General features: G+C 42.0%; 1 protein-coding gene across 1 annotated transcript in view; it reads right to left on the bottom strand.

Annotated features, from left to right (window-relative positions):
• pou6f2 (POU class 6 homeobox 2) overlaps nt 1-27,454 on the bottom strand; it is a 138,089-nt gene that overhangs the window by 70,946 nt on the left and 39,689 nt on the right. The window contains exons 3-4 of the mRNA XM_061238972.1: nt 9,757-9,854; nt 2,976-3,204 (exon numbers count right to left, since the gene is read on the bottom strand). Of these exons, the coding sequence (XP_061094956.1) occupies nt 2,976-3,204; nt 9,757-9,854 (327 nt within the window). The remainder of the gene's footprint in view (nt 1-2,975; nt 3,205-9,756; nt 9,855-27,454) is intronic.

The following is a 27,454-nucleotide window of genomic DNA, read 5'->3' as shown; positions in this document are numbered from 1 at the left end:
ATTACAACTGTTCATATTCCTGTAAGTGCAAAACCTGCAACCCACTGAAGGTAATAATATCCAATATCCATGTTTATTAAAAAATAATAATAATGTGCGTGGTTTGTGCTGGCACACAATTCATATAAATATATGGGTACAATACAGAAAAGTTTGAGAATCCCATATTACATATTTTTCAGTGTCCTTTTTTATTTTCCACTGGAAATGTACTTTTTTATAGACCATGTCATAGCATTAATCTTTCTGACAAATAGCACGTTAGCCCTGGTCCCGTGTTTATCATGATCACAGGGAGATGTTATAAGGTTTTATTTAGGTAACACCTCGAACTTTACAGCACACTCAGGTCACAGTTATTTATCACAACTGATAAAACTTTGCTTGCACCCAAAAAATCTCATCCCTGTTTCATCATCTATGCATCTTTTTCCTTTAAGGGAACAAAACTGCTGAGTATTAAAATGCCAGAAACATAACACGAGAATATATAATGAAAGACACCAGTTCTTAGATTTCAACAAAACTCATTTCCCTAAGAGTTCATTAACTAACTGAAAATTAGGAGACGGGCAAAAAATGAAGATTATACTGATTTAAAACATAACGCACTTTAAGCCTACAGTACATTGAGCCTGAATCTTGTAAGTGACAAACAAACACAGACAGACAGACAGACAGACACACACACACACACACACACAGTGATTAGATGGGTCATTAAATTTAAATACTGCTGTGCACAAAGCCATGCCTGGGATCTCTCTCTCTCATTACTTAGGCACACAATATTTTCTGTCTGATCTGACCTTAATTAGCTAGAGGCGCACAAGCTGTAAAACACACTTGCTCCCGGGTCATGTAATCAGCTTGCTCCTCTCCAGCGACAGTAGGGGACTGCATTAAACTCCGGATTAATCAGGCTGGGGGGCCAGGGCCCGGCACTGCTGGGGCAGGAGTGCTGAGCCAGCAGGCTTCAGTCGCCTGAGGCCTGATTGCCCTGGACAGGGCGATGCAGAAACTCATGACGTGGCCGGAGAGCCGGGATGGAGTCAAGACATTTAGCTTCACTTGGGACTTGTGTCACTTCCTGTCTCTGGAGCGCTTTTCAATGCCTCAATTTAATCGGGAATAAAGGGACAATGGTTTCCCTGGTTGCATGGCAGAGTAACATTTCAAAAATGGGAAAACAGATTTATCACAGTTGTTAATAATAATTGCCAGTGGATATGAGTATCATTATTAGGCGTCAAAGCAGTGAAGATACCTTTTCCCACCTAAACACAAGAAAACTTTAAAATCACCCCAACGCAGTAAATGCAATATGCTCCTCCTTCCATGACTTTCCCTAAATATTTGGGCTTAAGTGCAGTAGCTCTCCAGGATCAGGGTTGGAGACCAATGATTTACACAGTTTCATTTCTTGCCATATAGCATTTTCCCTAAATAAATAATTGCAAAAGGCCAAAAAGAACTCCTCCGAGACAGGTGGTCTAATGTTAACAAAACACAAGTATCTGACATTTTGGAGTATGCTGGTGAAAGGTTATACAACTATTTTTTTGTAATCCAAAGCAGTTAGCCACAATGAACTTTCAAAATTTGTGCCAAATATGGCTTAAAAGGATATGATGTGTGACCTGGATTAAACTAACATTCCCATATTCATTTGAAGTCCACAAACCATTACTCGCTGATATGCTGGAGTTATGGGAATAGGGAAACTTCGAACTTTACGGAAGAGATTTTCTTATGAATGCCTACAACATTCCAGAAGGTAAGCACAGCACAACTCTTCCCAAATGACCCCAAAACAAGGCACGTTGAAGAAAGAGGGTTGGACAACCGAAAGTTCTGAAAGCAGCAACATTAGCGTGAGAGTATATTTGGAGTAGCGACTCTAAATAAAAGTGTGTTTATTAGCCCCTCCATCCTGACGCTTGTTGTTATTTATGCATGTTTGTCCATTAAGGTTTCATCACCAAGAGTAACCCCCCCTTCACCATTCACCATTCCTCTACTCTCGGCCCACTTTCCACCGTTCCGCCATTATCTTAATATCCGCAAACCCGCCGCATGCATTTACATGCACTTTTCAAATTTATACCCGGGAATTTTTTATTTATTTTTTTTGCATTAGCAAGGCCCTCCCTCATCCAAGATTCATGACTGACAGGTTCCCATCGCTCAATCTAATGGTATAAAAGAGACAATATTTTAAACATTAAAATGAAAACCATTTACAACTATGATCAAAAGAGAACATTTGAGCATTAAAGTTTAAAAGGAGAAGTTAAGTACAGGCGCGCGGACAGACGGGCGGGCGGAAGAGAGAGAGGAGAGTACACTTTATGCAGAGAAAGAGACATAAAGTGCTACTCCACCATGGCACAAAACGTTGACCTATAATTAATACGGTCCTTCCTTCAGGCCACCCAAGGCTAGTGAGATGTTTGAATTCCCCTCTTTCATGGAGATTGTTGAGTATGCCGAATTGAAATGCTGATGCACTGGCCCCTTTCTTCTGCAAATTCCTTCGATAAGAATAGATAATAACATCATCGCTCTGGAAAGAAACATGCGGCGTGTGTCTCCTATTAAATAAATTGTGTGATTTGCCTGGCCTTGTCATGCCATTATCCACATCCATTGTCAACGGCACAAAAGAGCGTATGGTTTCATCAAGGGATTGATCAAATAAGAGCATTTTGTGACCTGCCAAAGAGCTGTGTCTATGGCTGTGCACAATAAAATCTGAAATAAAATGAAGAAATGTAAATTGTTCAAATTTACAGAGAAGCTGAAGGTCAGACGGACAATTTCAATGCTTAAGAGACAGATTCCTCTAAGTATTGAGGTATTCATTGAGGTTTTGTATTGTGTTTATTGGTACTTGATGAAGACGTGCACGGTGGAACCCGCTTGGCTCTGCTGCACTAGAGAAAGCAGCGCTGTCCCTGCTGATTGGTTCTTACCTTGTAGGTTCTGTAATGGTAGGGTCATGATGCCACCTGCTGCTGCGGCTGCCACCAGCCCCTGGATGTTGGTGAGATTGGCGGTCGGGAGCGTGAGCACCAGGCCTTGCTGCCCCCCCAGCTGCCCAGCCATGTTGAAGGGGATAAGGATGGGCTGGTTGAGACCTGGAGCTCCCCCGGGCATCACCCCTGCCACCGCGGATGCCAACTGCTGGGCCGCCAACAGAGACTGTAACAGACAACGCGCACACACAAAAACACACACATTTCCTGCTGTTAGGAGATGCTCAGACGCTGACACATTGTCAACAGTGCTTTGCATTGGATCTGATGATACCAAAACCGTTAAATGTTCAGTGTTACATTCCTCTACAGTGCAAAGTACATGTAGTCCTTATTGGAGTCATATGCACTGTGAGTTTAATTAACACAGGTAAACATTGTGTATCATTAATCAGTCCCTCAATTACTGTGATAGTTATATACCCTACTGAAACAGCTCAAGCTAGGTTTTGAAACACTTATATGGTTTAGCTAGTTGACCAGTTAAGACCAGCTCCCAACTTGACATGGTTTGACCAGCTCAAGCAATGTTTTGAAACACAGCTCAGACAAGCTGCCAGCACGAGCTGGTTGACCAGCTCATACTGAGCTTGACCAGCTCAATTTTCAAGCTGATCAAGTTGGCATAGCTGGATTTTACAGTAGGGTATAACATTTGAGGTATCTGAAATGCATTATAGTATCTGCAGTATCATATGCTAACAGAATGCAATGGATAAACCCTGCTCGTCAATGACGTACAAGTTCAAAATCGGTTCCTGGATCCCTTACATGGACACAGATTCCAAGAAATGAGACAAAATTTGCAGAACCCACTGGGAAGGCATGAAGAATGTGTTGACCAAATATGGGAGAGTCTCTGAGTGATTGTGACATGGATAGAAACCGCTAATATCATGCTCTGTGTCAGACCTTTACGGGTAGAGTCATGTTAGACAAGGAGAACTCATCACCTCCGAGAAAGAGAGTTTTCCAAATGCTTTGCACTCCAGCTCAGGCGTCCTAATCAATGCCTTAAGCCGTCGCTGCTCTTGCCAGCGACATCTGTACTGTCTGCATATTATATGTTCTCTCAAGGCGAAAAAACCTGCGCCGAGTTCATCTGGAGAATGAAATCAGACGCCTGGCAAAGGTTCCAGCGCATACTCTGTTTCCAGAGGCATCCAAAGCAGTTTGCATTTCAGCACAATAAATGAGCAAGGCAGAATTCTGATAGCGCTGATGGAATATGCAACCGAGCAGCTACCCCCACCCCACACACCCGCTTTTAAAAGCACCGGCGCGTTTCCCTCTCTGGCAGGAGACGCGCGGGGAACTTCAAACCGCCGTTCGCTAATATTTGTCAAAGCGGAGTCTGTGCAGTCATATTGAGAAAGGCACAGGAATGTTATCTGAAGATTTCTTTCTTTTTTTTCAGAGAACATGCAGACACACACAACGTACACACAAACACATGCGCGTGAGCGTACACAAACATGCGCACACACCAACTCATAGACACGCGCACGCACTCAGGTGCGTGCACAAGACAACAACACGCATTCACGCACGCAGACACACACATGCAGTTTGCATTGCCTTATGAGAAAGTACTGTATAAGTACACATTAAGTGAATCAGGGGTGTTATAGGTTAAAATGGGATAGAACATTCCAGATTACACTTTTTTTGGCCAGGAAATAAGACCCTGCCCTGGCGTATCCAGCTATGACCAGCTTGAAATTACCAGCTACCAGCTGTTTCAAAACACAGCTTGAGCCGGTCAAACCACGTTTGGAGCTGGTTAGAGCTGTTTGGAAACCTAGCTTCAGCAGTTTTTTTCAGCATGGTCACCTATAACTCTTCTTGCACATACAAAACCGACCGCGAGCTCAGACCGTACCACGTACGGCGCTCTTGGAACGGGGAAGACGAGCGCGATGTTTTCTCCCTGTCAGACCCAAAGCACGCAGGGCTATTTATGGCCTCAGCTCCCGTCCGCCCGCCTGCCCCGTGGCCCCAGAGTGGTGGCAGAGGCTCCCGCTCGGGTACGTGCTGAGAGATCTTTAACCGCACTTGTCAGCTATCTTCTCGTATTTTACACGGTGTGCGGGGCGGGGGCTGCTTCGCCTCTGGGCCGGCATCGAGCGCTGGGGAACGGCGGGCGACAGCAACGCGGGCAGGATAACCGGGCGCGGCGATGGGGAGCGTGAATCCGTGGAGGACGTTATTACGGTTTAAGTAGCGCTTAGCCGTCTCGCCATTATGAGAAGCTGTGAAAGGGATTTCGAGGGAAATCCGTAGGCAGGTGAAGCACTGAGAACAAATGACTGAGGCTTGGCTGCTCACCGTTTGCACTAAGGAGAGGGTGGTGGGGGGGGGGGGCTTCCAGCTCTTTCAGCTGCTATGATTCTGGATGGTTGGGCTTGTTCTGTGAAGATGGTGAGCTCCCTGGTGATGCAGCCCTTAAAGACAACAGTTGGCAGGTCCTATGGGGAAGCTGTCCCCTCCCCAAAAATGCACAAAACACCCACAGGTCACCAACCTCTCCTTCTATTACCGCTAGCTCCCCTGTCGTGCTGTGTGCCCTGTGGAAAATATTCACTGGCTCAGAAGGTCTTCCAGTGAAGGTCTGCTTGTGTGGGTGAGGCAACCCTTTTCCAAAACAGAGGCGCAAAATCCAGGTTTGAGATGTAAAAGTCCAAATCAGTTGGCTGAATTCATGGGCAGAAGAAACAAATAGCAGGACTTTTACTTTCTGACCTCTGACCCATAGGACTTTATACCTCTGTTCAAAACATGGAAAAAAAAAATGTTTTTTTAATCTTATGGAAATCATTACTGATGAAAAACAAATAATAATTGTTATTATGAGATGGTTACTTGAAGAAATTTGGCAGATCCTGTGACATTCCTCAGCATTCAACTTCTTTGAGTCAGAGGAGTCAAGGCACAAACACTGGCATGAATTTTGCGAAGAGCAAGAGCTTGAAAAATGAAATTAAAGTAATAACATTTCATAACAAAGAGGACGTAAAAAACCTATTCCCTATTACACACAAAGGAAATTCATTACAGGAGAGGACTGGTCTGTCTGTGACAAATGAAGCGCATTTGATCTTGCTTTTCATGAACCGCGATGGCGAATTCGACTGACAGTTAGTCGAAAACCTCCACCTTCCTCGATCTCATGTCACGAGCCACCTCACGCCTGACGCGGTGGACAGCGAAACAGAATATCAAAGGGACGAGTTCCACATACGGACACGTGACATGCCCCTTAATACGATCGCGGGTGCGTGTTTGCATGCGTTGTGCGAGTGTTATTAGTGGGAAAACCCCGTCTGGTACTTTGAAAGGTGCCTGGGTTTGTTTGTAGCTCTTCGCAGAACACGGGGGCCATTTGGATTTGATTGCGTTTGTTCTTCAGAGGCTTGGCTTCCCTTTCTTTCTCTTGCTCTCGCGATTGAATGTCGGCTCCTACTGTGAGGTACTGATGTGACCAGAGATCTGATGCAGGCTTCTGAGGCTGCTTTCCAAAAGAAAAGAAGGAGACCCCCACCCTGACCATATTCTGATAGGGTAAAAACCTACACCCCCCCTCTCTTACCAATCCACACCTCAGCCTACTCTTTCCCTGCTTTGGTTGGGCTCATTCATCAACTTACCCAGCAAAATGAAATGTACCCTTCATCAAAGAGGAGCTTCTGAGCAGCAAAATATGTTGTCTTCATGAATAGGTTCCAACCGGAGCAGTTGTATGCCTTGCTGTCTAAACTAAGCTTCGCTGGTGTCATTACCTACACACAGAGGTAGTAGGTATTCCCTTGGAAACGAAGAGGGAGCTTTACCCACATTATAGCACATACAAAAATTGACAATTTTTAGTCTCCGGGAATCTACATAGTGCTTTGAGCTACTGCTCTTTTGAAAGGTACACTCTGAAAGCCACAACTGAAATCTGACTGGCTACTCAAGCCAGCAGTATTATGCCATTTCAGTACACTGCTGGTATTTCTGGTGTTGTACTTCTGCTTGTAATACCAAGCATATCTCCCTTCCTAATTAGTATTCAGCATCATAATGTAATAATAATAATAATAATAATAATAATAATAATAATAATAAGTGCCTGCTGTGCTGCTTTTTCATAGAAACCCCAGGGTTGTTCCTATAACACATTTCCTAAATGGCATATTACATCCTACACATTACATTATCCCTGAAAGGCTTTAGAAAAGCCAGTGTGAAGCTCAAGCCCTATCAGACAGTGATCTGTCTGTATGTCTTTCAGCAGCAAACAGGAGCTGAATTGTCAGTCACTGACTGACAATTCCCAAGTAACCTGGACTCTACTTTTATCTCATATCCTTTTGGCGGGAAGTTTGGGAATGAGTATCGCCACTAATTTATTCCTAATCAGTGAATGAAGCATTTTTACCTAGCGTATGTCGTGTCCCTGTCGTGTGAATATTGACATGTTGTATTTGTAAAGTACTGTGCCTACTTTTCCTTAATAAAGTGTTTTAAATTGAAATAGCGAAAATAAAATGGTACAGCAACCTTGGGATCTGCTGTCTGTTGTTTCTTTATACAAAAGCGTCAGGAGAAGGTGAAAATATATATATATCAGTCTCAAAGAGTATTTATATTTCCAATTAAAATCTTATTTCCAGTACTTTTTGCAAAATAAGACAAATATATTACCAATGAGGTGAGACAGGTTGACTGATTTCAAGATTTCCAAAGGTGTGAGAAAATTTCACTTGTCAAACAGTAACTTAAAACAAGCTATAAATATTTTCTACTTGACAGAAAAATATAAGATTTTAAATCTAGACTAAAACACTTGTTAAGAGAGCAGTGTTGGAGTATATCAAACACATTGATCATAGAAGCAGAATTAGCTATGATGTGGTATTTTAATGAGACCATCGTATTGAATCGCAAAATATAGATTCAAAATAAAGGCAAACTCAAGCCAACCTCTTCTTTTTGCTTAGGCTGATTCCTCCTCTTTTATCTCGAGCTTTTCAAGCAAGTGTCTTCAAACTGTTTGATGAAACATTTATTGCATTCTAACACACTGTACAGTGTGTTGTAAGTATATTCTCTGAAGTGATGGCTAATCGATCTATAAAAACTAGGGGTGTTTGCCTTGAGCAAGCCTGTGAATTTATGGTGAATTTTTAGATAATCAAACACAATGCCTGTAACTTCGTCTTTGGTTCTGTGCTTTTTTAAAATTTGATTATTTGCATTCGTTTTAATCTTTCAACACATGTTTTACCCACAATCTTTCACCTGACTAGTTCCATTGAAGGAATTACATTCAAACACGCGAACAGTGGCATAATTATACCTACAGGTGTTAATGGAAGGAACACCCCCACCTCCGCTTGGTCGTGAATGATCAAAGGTGATTACCAGCAGTGGTAATGAGCCTGTTGTTCATTAAACCTCCCTTTACCATAAATCCAATTTGACAGGAGACACCTCTTTGTTGAACTGCTTGTGATGGCTTGGTTGGGAGGTGAAAACGAAGTTGTGATTGAAAGGGGGCAGGGTTCCCCTCAGGACGGCTGAAACCGGTTACTTGCTGAGTCAAAAATCGGACAGGACAGGCAACGCCTCAGGGGGCCTCTTTTCGAGCTGTAAGGTTTTATGTTTTCTTCTATGGATAAACTGACTTCCGCTATATAAGCGGCCTCCCTGAATTAGCTTCTTTTTTTTTTTTTTTTTTACTTTTATCCTTATGAAAACTGCTATATCATGTCTGGGAATTTTCAAAGCTGGGACTCATGCAGTTTGGAGTATACTGCATGTACCGTCTGACAAGTGAGCATGCCAGGGAAGGTAGGTCTGATTCTGGAGTCTCCTTCTCATCCCTCGAGGAGAGAGAGAGAGTTCTGGAAGAGGACATGCCTGAGCGGACAGCCCCAGCAAATATCAATAGAATCAATGCAGGTCAAAAAAACAGCACGACTCCCTTCCTGCAATGCTGAATACCTGCTTATACTGATAAATAGCTTCACCCTTAAATTATCCTTGCACAGATTAGCACTTAACGGACGCGGGTGGAGTTTAACACTCTGCTCAATACCCATCCCAGAGAGACAGGATAGCAATTGTGGCATTGTGTGTGTACTAAACTTTACTCAGACCACAGGAAAGACTATTCTCTGTTTTCGTTACTGTGTACCATGGTAATATTTCTCACAATAGGGACAGCTATTATGTGCTAATTTTGTATAAGATTTGTCATGTATGTCATTCAGTTAATACACATTATTAACTGAATGTTAATAATGTGTTAATACACATGTTAATACAATTTCCTCACCCATGTCAAAAAAATAAACTTCTCATTTCTGTACTGTACGTTTTAATTGGGTATTGCTTGCTACAGACAAACCCCACTTCAAGCTTAAGTGAAAAGCAATACATAGTGAACGCAAGACATGAGACAGAGAACAGCCCGGTGACCGCGCGCCATGATTGGTCCATCAGAATCAGGTGATCTGGAAAGTCGCAAATACAATGATGGTTCGGACTGCTTCTATAGTTTCGAAGGAGCAATACATAAATCATTGAATAAAAGAAAATTTGAAATGAGTTATCTGCTTTTTATAACTGTTTGTACAAATTCATGTAAAAGTCACTGATACATCTTTGAAGGGAAATGCAGCGGTGAGTATTGTCTGCTGTGAGTGGTGCTGCCGTTGGCAGACACACCTACCTGTGGACCCACTGGGTAGGCAGGGTGGGATTGGTTGAGCTGAGTCTGATCGGAGGGGCTGCTGCTAGCTTCACACTGAGAAAAGCCTCCTCGGGCCCCTGGGAAAGAGAAAGGGTTTCATTGGCTTAATTATCATAGCACCAAATTATACAAACCATGCACCTTGTAAGCGAGAGACACGAAGAAGCACACGCTCACACACATCTCACGGAAAGGCCACAACCCCCCTCCCTTTCTCCCTCGCTCTCTCTCGCTCTCTCTCTCTGCAGAAACCAAAAAATAAGGTATCATACACATACTTATTTACTTAAAATACTTCTATTAGTTGTTTGCTAAATAAGATAAAAATATTGCCAATAAGGTGAGCCGGTTTTACTCTTGATTTGCCACTTGTACACACACACACACACACACACACATACACACACAATCACAATTGCTCTGTACCAAGCTGTGACAACCAGCCATTCAGCCCAGGGAACTCTAACTTAACTCTAAGCCTAAGTGCTCATCAACAATAAGCAGTGGGGATGGTGGGAATGGCTATTCAGTGATAAATACATACATGCTTTTCCTTTCAGCTGTGTGGTTTATAGAGGGCCATTGACAGCCCTGATAAAAAAAGGAAAGAGCTAAACTAGGTTCTGAAACAGCTGGTAGCTGTTTGACCGGTTCAGACTAGCTCCCAGCTCAACTTGGTTTAGCTGATTGACGAGTTCAGACCAGCTCCCAGCTTGACATGGGTTGACCGGCTAAAGCTATGTTTTGAAACAGCTGGTAGCTCAGACAAGCTACCAGCACTACTTGGCTGACCAGCTCATACACAACTAGACCAGCTTCATGACCAGCTTGACCAGCTAAATTTTCAAGCTGGTCAAGCTGGCATAGCTGGATTTTACAGCAGGGAGGTGGTTTACACCAAAGTCGAGGGGTGGCGGAGGACCACACAGTGCATCAATGTAACCTCCGACCTTCTGACCCCAACACAGCCTGTAAAAAAACACCACCACAAGTGTCATACCACAGGTGAGGTCGTGGAAATAGGGTGAAATGGTGGATAAAAGTTAAAATACTTCAAATAAAGTTAAAAACAATAACGAAGGCGACGAGTAAGGGGAAGGCAATATGAAGCTGTATAGATCACAGACCTGATTCAAATACGTAACTGTCTTGGATTCAAATACTTTTCTGAGCTCAACTGATGTTGCCTGGTGCGGTTGGGCCAACCAAGAGGACCAGAAGGTGGGGTTTGTACTTTTTGAGATGATTTCATAGGTTCCAATACACCAGACAAGCTCAATAAAGCGTAGAAAAGTATTTGAATCCGAAACAATTGCGTATTACTGGTGGATCAGTTGTGAGCGATGGGTGGGAAAGACTCTTCTGCATGACTGCAGTCTCTCAGAAATGAGGGGACTGCACCCCATTTTACCTCATTTTCATATCCCTAAAGTCTTGTGATTAGTTCATCCCATTTCCACCCCACAGTATATCTGCTCCAGCTGGCAACTTATAACATGCCAAACAGTCTGTGAAAGGCTGTTATTTATTTCATAAATGTACTGTACAATGCCCAACATATTTTCCATATTTAGAATGGCCCTCAAAATGCTGGGTTTTATGCCTCAAAATGCTGGGTGTTGGATTGGTTTTAACAAGTATAAACATGGCATAAAAGCTTTATTTTCCACTACACAATTCTAAAAATAGAAAACAATCACTGTAAGTGACAGAATTGCACTTGTTGACATGGTCAAATGTTTGATTCACTTCCAGCTGCAATGCAGGCATTTAACACAGCAGCTCTGTGTGTGAATCTGAAGTCTTCTTTGCAGCGTTTTTTCTCAGAACATACATTTTCTCATTGTTACTGATTGTTACTGACAAGGGCCAAACAGCCATCGCATAATACAATCTAAATGTATTCACAAATCAATTTATTAGATTTGAGATAGATTACAGGGCTTCCAGCTCAATATGAGCCAATGTTTACTGTATATCTCAATCGTTACCTCTGAACTGATAATGTCAAATTGTTTCTCATTTTTTTCACAGCGTCCAGCAGATTCTGAAGCGAAGAAATTACAATGCCAAGCAAGAATCTCAGCTTGCCATATTTCTAATAATACATTCTATGAGCTATGTTAGTGAATAAAACATACACTAGCAAGGCTTTTATTTAAGAAACTGTGCTTTTGAAACCAGTTTGATGCCTCATATGATTATAATTTTAATCAATTTTTCATTTGAAATATGCATACATTATACATGGTTGGCTTTATAACTAAAGACAAAAAAATCCACATCAATCCGCTCACTTGAATAGAATAAAAAAAGTACAAAATGAAAATATCTAAAGTTCATTTCTTTTATCATCTCCAGTAAATTATTTTGAAGATGGAATCTGTCATCATTAAAATGACTTTTTTAATGTAAAAACAAATCAATCAAAATTTAAATATTAAAACATGAAGTGTATACAGTATACGACGGCACAATAAATCATATACCATTATAAAACTATGCGGTTGATTAAACATCTTGCAACTGAGTTTCACCGGGGAGCTTTCAAAATGAGTCCTGAATAGCAAAGAAATTCCGGGCAGGGCTTCTAAACACAGTGAGACATCCGTGTAATTGACCTCATGTTTGTTTCAAGTGAAATTTCAGTAATAGGCTGACCATCGCTATGCAGGACATGATGCCGTGGGGGTCAATTTGTGCTGAGCTACAATACATTAAAATAATGAAGAAAAAAAAAACACTCCCAAGGAATGGGCGCAGATTAAATCCTTCGTGTCTAAGAACGGAGCCCTTTTCGTCCATGTCAGAGGGTCACGTTAACCCTAAACAGTGCTCCGTCGTGCTATATCGCATCATATCTTTACATAGAATCTGAATAATTGGTGGAGAAAATACCCAAACGGCCAATTTCATAGGCTTTTAGCAAAGGCCTGTTTCTATAGCCTGAGGCAATGACTACATAGTGCGCAACCGTCCTCAGCTCACTTGCTCTTTGCCTTGAAAACGGCGGGTTCAGTTGACCCTAGGTGCCCACATAACTAATGAGCCTGCTAGTAGATCCTACTGACTGCTCGGTTGTTTCGGGTCTTAAAGGCAACCAACACAGACAGAGCTATGCTTCAGCTGCTCCAGGGATTGGAGGGACTGCGAAACTCAGAAACGTTAATACTGCGACAACCGCGCGCCTTGAAATCCAAAGGGGAAGACGACGAATTCACGTAAATATCTAGGTGAGCGCACAGAGGGAGGGAAGGGAGGGAACAACACACCTTGCTGCTGTCAGTAACTCAGTCATCACGGTAGCACCGTCTAATAATCTGTTTGTTCCTGGAACGAAATCAGACAAGAGCCGATTGTCGATATACAGCGGCTGGTGCCTCTCCAACCGGGCTCAATCATAACGTCATTAGCCCGGGAGAGTAAAGGGGGTGGCACACGGAAGACGATATGCAGAAATGCCCTAAACTGATAAATGTGTAATATCCCCCCCCCCCTTCAGGCCTTTGCTCTCTGCTGGCTCTTTGGGAAACCATGTTTTTTTAATCTAATTGCTTTTTATATCGGTGGAGCTAAACTGATTTGCAACCAAAAACAATAAAAAACTTGCAAACCTGCTGACATTTCATAAAACCAATGAGAGGCCCTTTGGGGTGGGGTGGATTTGTGTGACGGTTCTCTCCTGTGTAGGTGTCAGTGTGTGGAGCTAAATAATAAATATAAATAAATCTTGGTGCAAACTACCAATGGTAATGTAGAGGGGAAGGCAGAAACATTGCATGGTGGTTACGTGTTGAGTGAGCTGTGACAGGCAGAAGAATTGGGTGCCACATTTAATATGTGCCTTATTATTTTGGACGTTTCTTTGTACAATCCTCTGTTCTTACACAGAGAGGCCTAGACATAGCAAACTCACAGACGCACAACCACACAGACGCGATGAAAAAACAGATAAAGAAGAATCACAGCTTTGCTAATAAAACAAAATCAAACTGATGGCATTGCAAAATAGTACATTACTAGTTTGAAAACTGTTTAAAACTTGAAGCTGATGCTTTTAAACTTTTTTCAATGCATTCTTTATGGAGCAGTCATATTCTCTGACAATGCTGTCATGGAGAGAAAACAAACATATCTTGAAGAAACAGCCCCTCTGTACAGTCAACATTTGTCATTAATATTAGCCTGGATTCAAACATTTGTCTTGAATCTTGACTCCAAAAGGGTTTCCAAAATAAATGTATGTGCCACAAACGAGTTTGGCAAGTTATGTTTTCACCAAAATTAATAATAAAAGAAAGGCTTACACTTCAAAAAAGCACTTTTTATTATTTGTAAAACCTGACGATAAATACTATATTTATTGAATCCAGGAGAATGCTTATTTTAAATTATTTTAATAGATTTAATAGATCTATAATCTTGATAGATTTAAAGTTCAAATACAAAATGATGGTTTATGTTGATCTTGGGTAGAGGTAAAAGCACCGTTGGAGTCAAAGCATGTGGTTCAAACACCATGGATTCCCCGGGCACGATACGGCCCTGAAGATAAACTACGATCACTTAGGTGTCAATAGTGCAGTGAGTGAAAATGACAGTGACCTCCTGAATATACGTATGCCAGTGCATAAAGCAGGTCTTACAGAACTTAGGCAAGACTCAAAACATTCCAGTGTTGCCTAAGGCAGAGATCTGGGGAGTATATCACAAAGCTGGATTACTGAGGTCTAGCAGGTCTAGTTCGAGAACATCTCATTTTAACACAGTTTAATACAAAAATCATTTAAACCTACATTACAATGAGGCTTCTTGAGTTCTTACTTCGAACGTCAGAGCACTCAACATACAGCAAAAAGAAAAATGAGTACAAAAAAAAAGCAAAAAAAAGCAACGGGAGACAAGGGAACCCTTTACGTATCCAAAAAGTGTCTTGCGGGTCTCCATAGCAACACTGCCGGTGTCACTCACATGGGTGGGGGAGGGATTATCCGAGAGGAGCTCCAGGACGGAGCTCTTCTTCACCGTCCACCGGGGCGAAGCGCTTACACTCCTGCGGTAAAGGTCACTTATTTGCTGAGATACTGCGTTGTCCGTGTCCATTATTATTTCATGGTTTGGGGCACTGGGCCCCATCCCTAGCAACACAAAGCCAAAGGTCAGCCTGAATTACACCTGCCCACCACTCCTCTATGGGCGGCTTGCATACTGATATCTTCTTCCATAGCCCCAATAACGCAGTTTGAGAGCCTGTTTAACTTGCTTGGTCCTGCCTAGTATTCACTACACTTGACAAAATGAATGTGTCAGAATGCATAAATGTCACCTATTTTGACAAGTTCCGTGAAGTATATACAGTATACACACACCACACACATTAGTCTTCTACCAAACAACAAAGTTCACATTATTTTGTCAATGTCAAAATGAGCCCACATTGAAATAATTATTATCAGTGTAGACATCTCCCCTCCAAAGCACTAAGCACTCATGTCAGAACAATAATTGTGTAAGCAACTTGCAGTACCATGGTAACCAATGGCATTATTTCCATGCTGATTGATCTTAACTACAGTATCACCATCTTTGCTTCTATATCCATTCGGGGTTATCTAAATCCAATTCTTTGTATACAGGTAAATGAAAACCTCAAAGTAATGAGATAGAAGTCTGACCATTCAGTTTCATTCAGCTCAACCCTTTTCCCTCCTACAGTTTTGTGACTACAATGACTTGGCCCTACTCATAGACTGCAAAGCCAAGCTCATATTTCAATATGGAGCTATATGATCAGTTTTTAACCCAAGAAAGAAGGGGCACCATATTTCCTGAGGATCACCATCCCATGGGACACACTTGTTTTTTAGTATTTCAGACTGGTGTCAAACTATTGAAGCTTCGATCCTCATTTGAACACCCCCACCCACCCAAAACGACACACACACACACACACACACACACACACACACACATATATCCTGTACACGAACAGACACACACATGCACACACACACACACACACACAAACAAATACACACACACACTCCCACACTGACAGGAGCCCGCAACAGCCTTCTCTCTGTCACACTCCACTCTTCCTTTCAGCAAACTGCTGCCACAGAGATGATTAATAGGCAGTCTCTCATTGCAGCCATTAATATTCCTGTGCAGTGAGGGTTATTAGCAGCGACAGAGTGGATGTGGGAATGTTTCCTGCAAAGATGACAACCTGTTTGCACTGTGCCTTACACCCAGCTCTTAACATATTTGAATGGGTGTGGGAGGGAGGGGGGACAAAAGAGACTGCCACAGCTTCAGAGTTTGATGATTTAAAATAAGCCATCAACAGATTTTAGCTGCCGTATCACTCTACATTTCTTTGTTGAACTGGTGCTGTTTCGCTGCTCGGCCACCAACTTAGCAACTAATCACGCAATTACCTGTCTCTTAAAATGGCTGGTTGGAGCCCATGTTGGAGCCCATATTTATTTGTAACTGTTAAACTTTTATTTTCAGCTGGAGCCAAATGGAAAAAGGTTGCGTAAAGAATGAAAATATGTGATCAATTTTAAATTCTTGCTGTGGCTTTTCATCGCTCCCATTGACAGCATTGATCCGTGTTGACTGGAGGGAAGACGCTAATGGCTAATACGGCTTTCTGGCACTGTAAATGCTAAAGCGCGGGTGGACTGCGGCTACGATAGCCGCGCGCTGCAGAAGGATGCCTCCGTGTCAAACTGTAAAGTCGGGGAGATTGAGGAGGTTGTCCGGTAATGGATCACCTCGTCCTTTGCTGCAGCCGAGACGCCGTAGCCCCGGGGCCGAGAAAAGCAGGCCTGTTAGGACGAGCTCCGTGTCCGTCATTGTGCTCCGGGATCACGAGAAGCCGTGTTCCTTCAATCACGCGATATATTAACATGGCACCTCGGCCGAAAGATACAGTACGTACTCTGTGTCTCAATAAAAAGACACAGCCGGGCCTTTTATCAGCAGCGCAAAGTTGTTTCTGCACGATAAGGGCTTTGAGTTCTGGTGCACTTTGACAGCTCTGTTGGAACTCTTGCCTCTTAGCCCTGCTTCTTTCGCCGCACGCCCTTATTTTATCTCCCGCCACAAATAAACCAACCAAATGTAATAAATACCGTCTGTGACACTGACGTATGGCTTTTCATATTGGGTTCCTTCTCCTTCTGCTAGATGGAAAAAACAACAGAACAAAGAGTACAGGGGATGATTTGAACATTGAAGGACACCGTGATAAAAAGAAGATGGCGTGAAAAATTGAGGGCAACCAAGAGCGTTACAAATGATTGCTTAGCAAATATGGAGTTCTGACCCAAGCAAAGAGCATTATGGTTGAAAGAACTGGCTTACAGTACCGTTTAGTTCAAAGGAATGCTCAAGTAGAAAACTCTTGGCGCTCATTCAAAATTTACCCCTGGCACTCAATTAAACAAATTAAATTCAAATGAACCAATACGGTTTGCTTGTTTGCTGATTCATTAAATTACCAGGTTCAACTGAGATTATCTGCAAATGTGTCAGTTCTTTAGCAATGGTAAGGAGCATTCACTAGTATTGAACCTAAACAATAAAGAATAGGTTGCATTAGTTTAACTGTCATAGTGCTCTAAATTATTTACAAAATGGCTGAAGGGCAAATCTATTTAGAGGCACAGTGATGTTGGGGTGGCTGGTTTGACAGGACAGGCAGACCAACAGTACAGAAAAGTGAATCAGTCTTTTGATCCTGGTGTTTATAATTTCAATGGGCTCTAAATACCAGGGGCAAACACTCATCCTTGATCTTTTCATATTATTATTTAGTCTATGAAAATGACATCAAAAGAAAATACCAGATGTAACCAAGGCACTCTACGTGTGGATTTGACAGCAATTTCAACAATTACAAAGAAATCAAGCTTCCATAATCACAGTGCAATGGTTATGTAATTACCACAATTGTCCATCGTGGAGCAGGGCAGTTATCTAGGTAGATTTGGATTATTTTAATTATAATTACAGTGGGCTCCAGAATTATTGCCGTCCTTGATAAATATGCACAAAAAGTGCTATAAAGTAAAAAAGAATACAGTTATTGACATAAACTTTATTATACAACATGCGTCAAGTAGTGTGCTTTATTCAATTATAGGTTAGAGAGCATTTTTGACAATTTCTCCAAGCAGAACCTTTCAGAATTGTTGATATCCTTGGGATACCCCCCTTTTCAGTTCAGACGACAGGTTTTTCATGGGATTTAAGTTTTGAGACTGAGATGGCCATTGCAGAACATGGTTGTTGTTTTTACTAAACCATTTTTGTGTGCATTTTGATGTATGCTTGGAGTGGACCTGCTGTGGACGATGACCTATAACTAAGACTCAGCTTCCTGAGAAAATGTCCTGGTACTTTGTTGAATTAATTGTACCATCAATCTTAAATAGTGTATGGCCAAAATTTGAAATTTTTGTCTCATCTGACCAGAGCACTCTCTTCCAGTCATAATGCAAATGAGGTTTGGCAAACTCAAGATGCTTGGTTTTGTTTATTCTGCTCAGTAAGGGCTGTGCCACTCTTCTAAAGAGCTTGCTGGTATGGAGGTGCCATTTTTTTCTTTTTCTTTTGGACTCGGTGCCCCCAAGACAAAACCAATCTCTGCCATTCTGAAACTGCAATCCTTGGTTTACTTATGGCCTCTCTCACCATACTTATGGCCTCCTTCATAATATGCACTTGCATCCTCTTCCTGACAAGTTTGCAACCATTTCATATGTTTTATGCCTTTTTATTATTTCCCTTATGGTGCTAAGTGATATGCTTAACCGTTTATGTATTTCTTTGTACCCACTACCTGACTGCTGATGGTCAATTACCATCTGTCTCTTCTGAATTGACAGTTCTTTCACTTTTCCCATGCGGATGGTTGACAAAGGGATTTTGCATGCTTGTTACCACATATATACTCTAGTGAAACAGGAAGTAATGAAATGACACAATATCGTTCCTTGAGACTAGAAAAACTAAGCAAAAACTAGATTAATCCTTGAGATGAAGTAAATAAAAAAAAAACAATTTCACTTTGTTTGATTTTATCTAGAATAATTGTTAGGGATGCCAATAATTTTGGCACCTGTGGTTTTCAGAAAAAAATTATATTACTAAATAAAATATATTGAAACATGAGAGTAAATGTATTGAAATAAAAGTACCTAATTTCCTGTATATTTGAACATAAATAGATTATTATCCATGTGGTATTTATATGCAGCATTCTTTCCCCAATTTTTATTAATAATAATTCTGCAGCCCGCTGTATAAAATAATCATACCAGCCTGACACTGGTGGCAGAAAATTACACATGAAACAACAAAGTGGGCTTCAAGGGGCTCCCCTGTCATTGAAAGGATCTCCAAGGTAACACAAAATGTTCTTTCAATGTTACTGGAATGTTTTGTCAATGCTATAACATTGCTACTACATTGCAGCAACATTGTGAGACTGTTAGCTGTGGCTGTCCCTTAATATTCATGAAGGAATTCAACCCTCAGTGAATAGCAATATCATTTATAAATAATGAACACTAATGTACCTGACTTCACCAGCTCGTTAATAACACTCTATGTTGCAGGCAAGATAATTAAACACCCATACCTCTCATATCGTAATTCAAAAATAACTGGCCAGTGTTGTTCAGACAGCTTGATCCCCTTGCAAATAACAGTAATGTTAACACATTTAGTTGGAGAGAAAAAAATCAATAGCAAATAAATGTATGCGCACAATTTTCACAAGGACTGAGTATTATATTGTTTGCAAAATTAAAAAATAGAGTGGAGAAATGCCCTGGGGATCGCACCTGCATTTCATTACTGCAGCCGTACCTTCATATCTCTTGTTCTCATAATCTGTTTATTAAAATTGAAACGTTCTCAAAGTGGATCTCCCTTCGGACGCTAACAACACTCTTGCTTCTGCAGCAATAACAGAAATACAGATTTGTTTGCAACGCAAAACGCTCCGGAGAGCAGGCTTTTGGTACTTTAAAAACTCTTTTCACAAAGAGACGAGAATTATATAAGAGCCTGAGATAATGCGCAGAAGAAATAGCTCTTCTCAAGCTTTTAACTCAAGTGGATATTTTATGCAATTCCCATGTGTTTTCCGAAAATGTACACGTCCATAATTTTCATCACAATTTTTGTCTGGAACAAATGAATATGTAAACATTGCTCTTGACACATACTTTCCTAAAAGAAGTGTGAACAAAGAGGTTTGCATCTTCACCATAAAATCACCAACTGATCCATTGTGTGATCGTCTGAATTCCCAAAACCAGACACAGGACATGGGTCATGGGCCCAGTTCTTCAACAGGTAAAAATATGGATGCCTAAAATTGTCCCAAAATAGTAAAACATGGTTTCTTGGGGGATCGAATGATTTCTCTTCCACACTCCTCTCCTATATCCCAGCACCAAATGATAAAGTGGGTTCCTCTGGGGAACCCCTGCAGCGTTACGTGTCTGTAGAACCCGGTTAATTTTGTGCTAGCCACTGTCCGGGCAGCACGAATCTCTCGGAGGTTGGCGTACTCGTCACGGTTCACGGGCAATCCGAGGCTTGTCACTTCTGACAAAGTGGCCAAGATTTGGCCAGGCCAGAGGTCGCCAGTTCCTTTTTTTAACTTTCGCGTCGAAGAGGGGAAAAGGGACAGAAGTGCAATGAGTGGCTCTCGGGCAAAGAGATCTTCTCGCCTCTCTCCGTGACAGAGGAGACCGTCGGACCGCGTCCTTGAACCGCGATTCATCGCGTTCTTATTTATCCGATCCCCGGATGTATTTACACGATTATGTATATCGCCGTTCCGTCGTGCGGTTGCTGTATCGGATTCATAACAAACGCTTTAATCTCTGACATCTTTGCTACGGTGTAATTTGTGTGATGAATACTTGATTTTGCCCTTGGTGTTACGCAATTTCACAAATATGTTAGTTGCCACAGCCCTTTCTGTGTCTTCAAAGGTGTGATAAAAGGCAAGAAAAATGGTTTCTATACCCATGAAATCATTGGAAACGTGTAAATGCAACACCAAGGACTACCATTTTTTCATTAGTCCCCTTCATTGATCACAAAAACGGTGGCAAGAGAGGTATTTTCTATGCGTGTAAGCTGGGAGTGAAAAGGCACTGTGTGTGTGCATTGACCATCCTTTAATTTGCATCAGCTACAGTGCAACCAAAGGGAGAGTGTCCCTTAAGGACACCGTTAAAAAACAATTAGCTATCATTTCATAAAGCACTGAATGCATCGCCTTGTTCCGATGCATTTGCTCTGCATTGACATACTGAATAAAAGCGGTGTGGTATTGAGGCCTTTTATGTGCAAGAGTGTGAGTTTTCGCCTTGAGTGCTTCTGTGTGGTTTTTTTTTTATTCGCTCTTGAAAGCAGCAGCGTGCATGATGGTTAGTTATGCTATTTTAGTGGAAATGCTTTTCAATCATAAGTTATTCAAAAGCCACTGTTAAAAATCAAGTGCTTTGAATTTAGTCAGTACAAGGGTGCCCTGTCTGCAGTAATGCAGAGACAGGATATCATTTTCTTTAAAACTCTCATTCCAGAGAGCTGATAGGTGGTACTCTGTATGATAGCAGACAGAGTCATCAGCAAAGAGTCTTACAACTGAACTAATGCACACATTCTCTTTCTCTCTCTCTCTCTCTATATATATATATATACATATATATATATATATATATATATACGTATATATACATACATTATATATATGTATAATGTATGTATATAATAGGTACACATACAAAATTAAAAACTCTAAGATATGCAGTACTTTAGTTCCTCTGCATTTTGCAATATTATGCTTAATATTCAAGCACACTAAAATATTAAGATAACAATATGCCGATAATAAACATTTCTATTCCACGATTTATGCAGTGACTGGACATATATAAATTGATAAATGATGAATCACGGTGATGATAAATAAATGTAACCTCATCATTTAACCGCATGAATACTGTAACAAGAAATATTGACCTATTTATCAACAATAAATGTGGAACTCTAAACTTCAAAACAGGAAACATATTTATGTTGACATAAACTAATTCAGAATCTCTTTAGAACGCAGTATATTATGCTGTTACAGAAAAACAAGGAGCGCGGCAGTAATTATACGGACAGGGCCGGCTGGAGCTGATATATAATACTCTGCATGACAATATAATACACTATCTGAAACCCCAGCAAGTGAAGCTTACATCTCCCAATCAGACCTGACCTGGGAGCTTTGATAATTACTGCCTCTTAAGCGAAAGCGATCCTTGTACTCAAGGAGCAGAGAGTCTTGTGTTACCCCTCTATGCCGGGAGAGATCCGACAACTGCTCGATACGCGTTTTCCCCTGCTAGCGACGCCAAGGTGACGAACTCTCTCCCCGGTAATGGAAATCAACACAAATTCATCCCGCAGACGAAGGCTTCGCAGGCCTAGTGCATGTTTGATCTCTAGCTGAGATAGGAGCGATCGCTTTCGCGAGAGAGGAGGAGAATCGCTCGGGATGACTCCCCGCTACCTCCAAACTCTCTCAGCAAAACTTTTTCTGGAGCTCTTTCCTGCGTTCGGTTCCGGCTAAAACCACTACGAGACAGTTTAGAGCCAGCATATTTCAGTTTTGCGAGACCCAGGGTTTTGCGAGACCCAGGGTTTTGCGAGACCCAGGGTTTGCGAGAACTCAACAGCAGCAATATTTTAAAGCATGCAACCAAAAAGACACGTGCGTTTCTCCGATGGGTTTACGATCAGACAGACGAGCCGCTGTTCTTTCAGCCCCCAATTCCCAGGAGAGGTACAGTAGGCTGACATGGGGGATGTGGGGAAAGGAGGAGCCCCACAAAGGTCAGACATAACTTGTTTTTCTCACTACATTAAAGCCAGAGCCATAAAATGGGTCAGAGACGGCCGTAAAATACACCGTAAAACGCCATTAATACGTTTGAAACTTCTTAAAGAGGGAGCGGGCTGAACTAACGCAGACCCCACTCTTAAGTTAGAGGGCTAATTGTATGACTCCTTCTTCCGTCTCCGTCGAGCTGTGCCTATGAGGCCTGTCACAGTGCTGATAGCCTTGACTTAGAGCATGGTATAATAACTTTGGCTCAGTCTATTCATAATAACGTGGATGTTCAAATTAACACGAGCGTGTGAAATAAAGAAGTCATCAGTGATCAGATTTACGTAATAGTCAGTGATCATCTCTACGCCAGTGTCAGTGACTCATCAGACCATAACACCCGGTTTCAATCGAAGTTCGGTAATGTTTGAAGCTTTTGCCTACATGCGGCAGTCGTGGGTTTAGAAGGACACTAATACTGAAAGAATTATTGTACCTATATACTGTATATGGTGGTAGAACTTCGATTTTTTAAATATTTTATTTACGTATGTAATTGTTCATATATTCCTTGCATATACTGCTTCACAGGCACTTGCTAAGGTCAATGCAGTACCAAAACATTTTAGCCCTGCCAGGAAGCACATTATTAAGACAAACATCAACATCGAACAAAAGCCTTTAACTGGCCATCCAGTTTGCAATGGCTATGTCAGTCTCCAGACAAAATATTGCGGTGAGAACTAAATTCTATAAGGAGGAATCGTCCCCGTCCATCATTTTCCCAAATTCACAACGAAGCATATTCCCTTCATTGTTTATTTTAGACGCCTTTACCAATGGCGTTAATCAATTTTGAAGTGCACTGTTTATACGTGTTTGCGGGCAACATACGTTACATAGACAGTATGTATAATAAATAGGTTGTTGCACAATCGTGATTACTGATATCGAATTGGAGGTCACTCCGCACAAAGAACACGGGTCGACCTGCAGGCAAGCTTGTTCCGAGGACTGTGTTCCGACCGGATCAATGACAAGCCACATTAACAGCAGTGTTTAATTCCGTCAATACGCGACCAATTGTGTTAGATTGTTCGGCCATTGATTTCACTTAGTGCGACTGAAAGGCCCAGCGAGGGACTGCATTTGCAGCCTTGCCACACACAGTGACACGGGGCCTGGCCCAGATTCCTGCCCCTGCTCTCCAGACCCTGCGTGAGGGGCCTGTAAACACGCATTATTATTTTTTTACTTGTCATGGACACCTATTAGCAAATTGAATTAAAACAGCTGGTTAAATAAAATGGACACTGCAAAAAACTAGAAGTATATCAATCAGAACAACTATTCTCTAAAGCGGAAATCTTCTACTTGAGAGACGAAAAACCAGGATTTTAAGTCCTATTAGAAGTTGAACTTAATTGTTAAGCAGTATACTTCTGTACAGTGCTTCTCTAATCTTCTGTAATCTTCTTCAGAAGACTCAACCAGTGTTTTAGGTTTCTATTTTTAGTATCATGTTTTCCTGGGCTAAAGCCACATCACTTGCAGGGAGGCAACAACATCACAGCACACACACACAGTAGAGTAATATTTTATAATGAAAGAGTGAATGCACTGAGCAGTGTCTTTATGGCCCTTTTCCTCTGGGTAAGCCATCTGATGCTTAGCATTGTGCGTCACATCCCTGTAACTCCAGCGCTACCCTGACCACCCCAAGGCTTCTACTTCCTCAGTGGTGCTGCTTTTTTATCATACTTTAAGAGCCCAGAAAGGCATGCAAAACACAGCGCTGAAAGAGATCAAAATCATTATTGCCCGACGCTGAAATCTTTTTCTGGGGTTGCGTGTTTGTTTCTTGTTCCTCCGGTCTGCCTAAAGTGTCTGTGGAAGCAACACGTGTCGAGGAACAAAGCTGGACCGAGTGGCGGTTCTCCCTTTGTCTTCCCCCGCGCGCTCCTTTATACTCCGTGCGGAAGCCCTCTGAAAAAGCCAGACGAAGCGTAACCCGCTATCGATACCTCCGGGTCCTCGTTGGAGGGGGGAACGGGGGCTCCCGGCGGACGCGTTTGCGTGAGGCGAAAAGCGTCGCGCCGTTTGAGGTGGAGGAGGGTTAGTTATAGCTAGGTCAATAGAGCCTTCGCTATTTCAGCACCCCAGAGAATGCAGTGAAGTGGGCCAGGCCCTGCAATGCCATTATCGCCTTTATCATTTAAGATAGGGCCATCATTTCCTTAATTAAGAGCCCTGAGAGGACTGGGGGAGGGAAGTCTATGGGGGTAGAGTTTCTAGCCCTTCTGAACAAGGCTTGGCCTGTGCTTTCAGGCCACATTGGGCTAGGAAGGGGTCTTAGGGTCTTATCGTTTTTTGGCACAAACACCGCCCCTCCTCTCGTTCCCTTCCTCCGCTACCCCGGGTTAATTATTTGTCAAAAATGATTATGCGGGAGGTAATGCAAAGTGGAGGCGAGCCAGGGATGGGATTTCGCACTCCAGCGGTTTTCCTGCTGCTCTAGGAGTAATTACAGGCCTACACCGGCGGCTGCCGGGAGAACTGGGGAATGTCGACGAGGGAGGGAAGGAGGGGGGGGAGAAAGAGAGAGAGAGCAAGAATGAGAGACTCAGAGAGAAAGAAAGAGAGAGTGAACAAGAGATTCAAAGACAGTGAGAGAGCGTGAGACAGAGAGCGAGAAAGAGAGATTCAAGGCGATAGAAAGAGAGCGAGAGAGACAGAAACCGGGAAATGGAGATTCAGAGAGAAAGAGAGAGAGAAAGAGTTTGGGTGGGAGAAGGGGTAACATGAGGTATGCCAATTGGTGTGGGCTGAGAATTCACAGCTGCAGTGGGTATCTGGCTTCTAATCGATACATGCAAATACTGTACACCTCCGAATGAACCTCTACTTACTGCCTGGAACTAGGCAGGCCGCGTACTCTGGCCTGTGAAAATTCTTCTGCCCTGTGCTTACCGGTCACCCCACAGCCGGAAAACAAAACAAACAAAAACCGATTAACTGAGGGGAGGAGAAAGAGTAAAAAAAAAAAGCGATGAAGAACCGAGTAAAGAGCGAGCAAATGGGGAAGCAATGTTGGACGGAGAGGCGGAGGGAGAAAGGGAGGCTGACAGATGGAGACGGGGAGAAGAGAGGGAGCAGGAGCGAGAGATGAAGGGAGGGCTTCACCCCTAACTGAGGGCACCGGCGCGGAGGGCGGAACTCTCCGGAGAGAGCGGAGCATCATCTGTTGCCGAAGCCTTTTCCCTCATACTCGTAACGACGTCAAACCTGATTACTTCAGGGGGCTAAAGAGAAAAGTAACAAAAGAAAACCGAAAATTCCTCATCCTTTTATATCCGTCTGTAATTCCGAGGAGTTAAATCGCGACCGCCCCGAGAAAGCCATAAGCCAGTTAAGAGAAGAAAGGAATGTTGGGGGCCACGTCCTCAGTCGTCGACGGTAGCCTTTCTTTAAATTAGTTTTATTTTATTTGCGGAAATAGGATTCCCCCTATTGCCCCCTATTCTGGCCCTAACCCTTGAATGGTCCCTCTCCCTCTTTCATTGTCAGAAACAAAGAAACACAAATAGATGAACTGCAATATCGAAGCAAAAGTAAAAATTTTTGTAATTTCTTAATACCAAAATGTGAGAGTTGCCTCTTCTGGTGTAATTTCAAGACGTTCCCTTACTCAAACACGACAATGGATTGCCTCATATGTTGTGATTTTCTCCATTGACATGCAGGGGAAGAAATGTGTTACAGTGCTGCATTTCTTGATTTAGCATTATAAATGTATGGCCCGTAATCATTTATTCATCTTTTTCCCTGTCCTTCATGAAAACATTTTTGTGTCATTTTTAACTCAACACCATACTCATGTTTTCCAAAAAAATAGAAAAAATAATTTTGTTATTCATGCTAGAGTTTTATCATATATGGACCTTAGTAGTTCATCATATTTTTTTTACATGCATTCTTTGAACATTCATTTTTTTCTCCTCCTTATTGATCAAGAATTTTCTCCTCTCCCTTACAAAGCATCTTGGCTTAAGTCCATAGAGAGTGTACAGCATATGTATAACCTCCACATAAAAAAAATAAAAAATAGACAAGGTGTAAAGAAAGCAAGAGCAAATAGTAGCTGTTAGGCGTGACGATTCAGTGTGCTTCACGCTTACAGTTACATGAATTGGCATAAACTAATTTAGTTGAATTAATAATCGACAAATACATTGTAAAGCATGAAAGTAACTTTTCATTAGTTAGTGTATTTGTTTCTGTAACTACTAACTAATGCATTAGTTAAATGTGTACTGTATTTATACATTGGCAAATGAGAGGATAAACGTATAATCAGTGAACCATTTACAAATATATCAACTGTTTTTTCATTACAATATGAATTGGCATTACAGTTTGTTAACAACAGCTGTTAACAACCACTTCAGCTAAGGCCAATCACTGTAACCTTATTGTAGTGTTACCAAGTAGCCAATTGGGATGCAAAAAGTTTCAGCTATCAGGGGAGGGGGGCGGGGGGTTCATTCACGAGAACAGACACCAGCGCAATGAGACAACCCCCTCCCCTTAAGGAAGTCAACGCTAATGCTGTTACTGTGCACCACTTCCCTCCTACCCCGAGTTCTCTGCGCAGGCATTGTTGCGTTGCTCATCCCCCATTTCTTCTACCGTTTCAAGGTTGCTTGACAAAATCAACGTCTCCCGTCATAATAAACAAAAATAAAATGGAGGGGCTGGAAC

Source organism: Conger conger, chromosome 4 (genome assembly GCF_963514075.1).
Source record: "Conger conger chromosome 4, fConCon1.1, whole genome shotgun sequence".
Lineage (NCBI taxonomy): Eukaryota > Metazoa > Chordata > Actinopteri > Anguilliformes > Congridae > Conger > Conger conger.
This window is presented reverse-complemented; position numbering and strand designations above follow the sequence as displayed.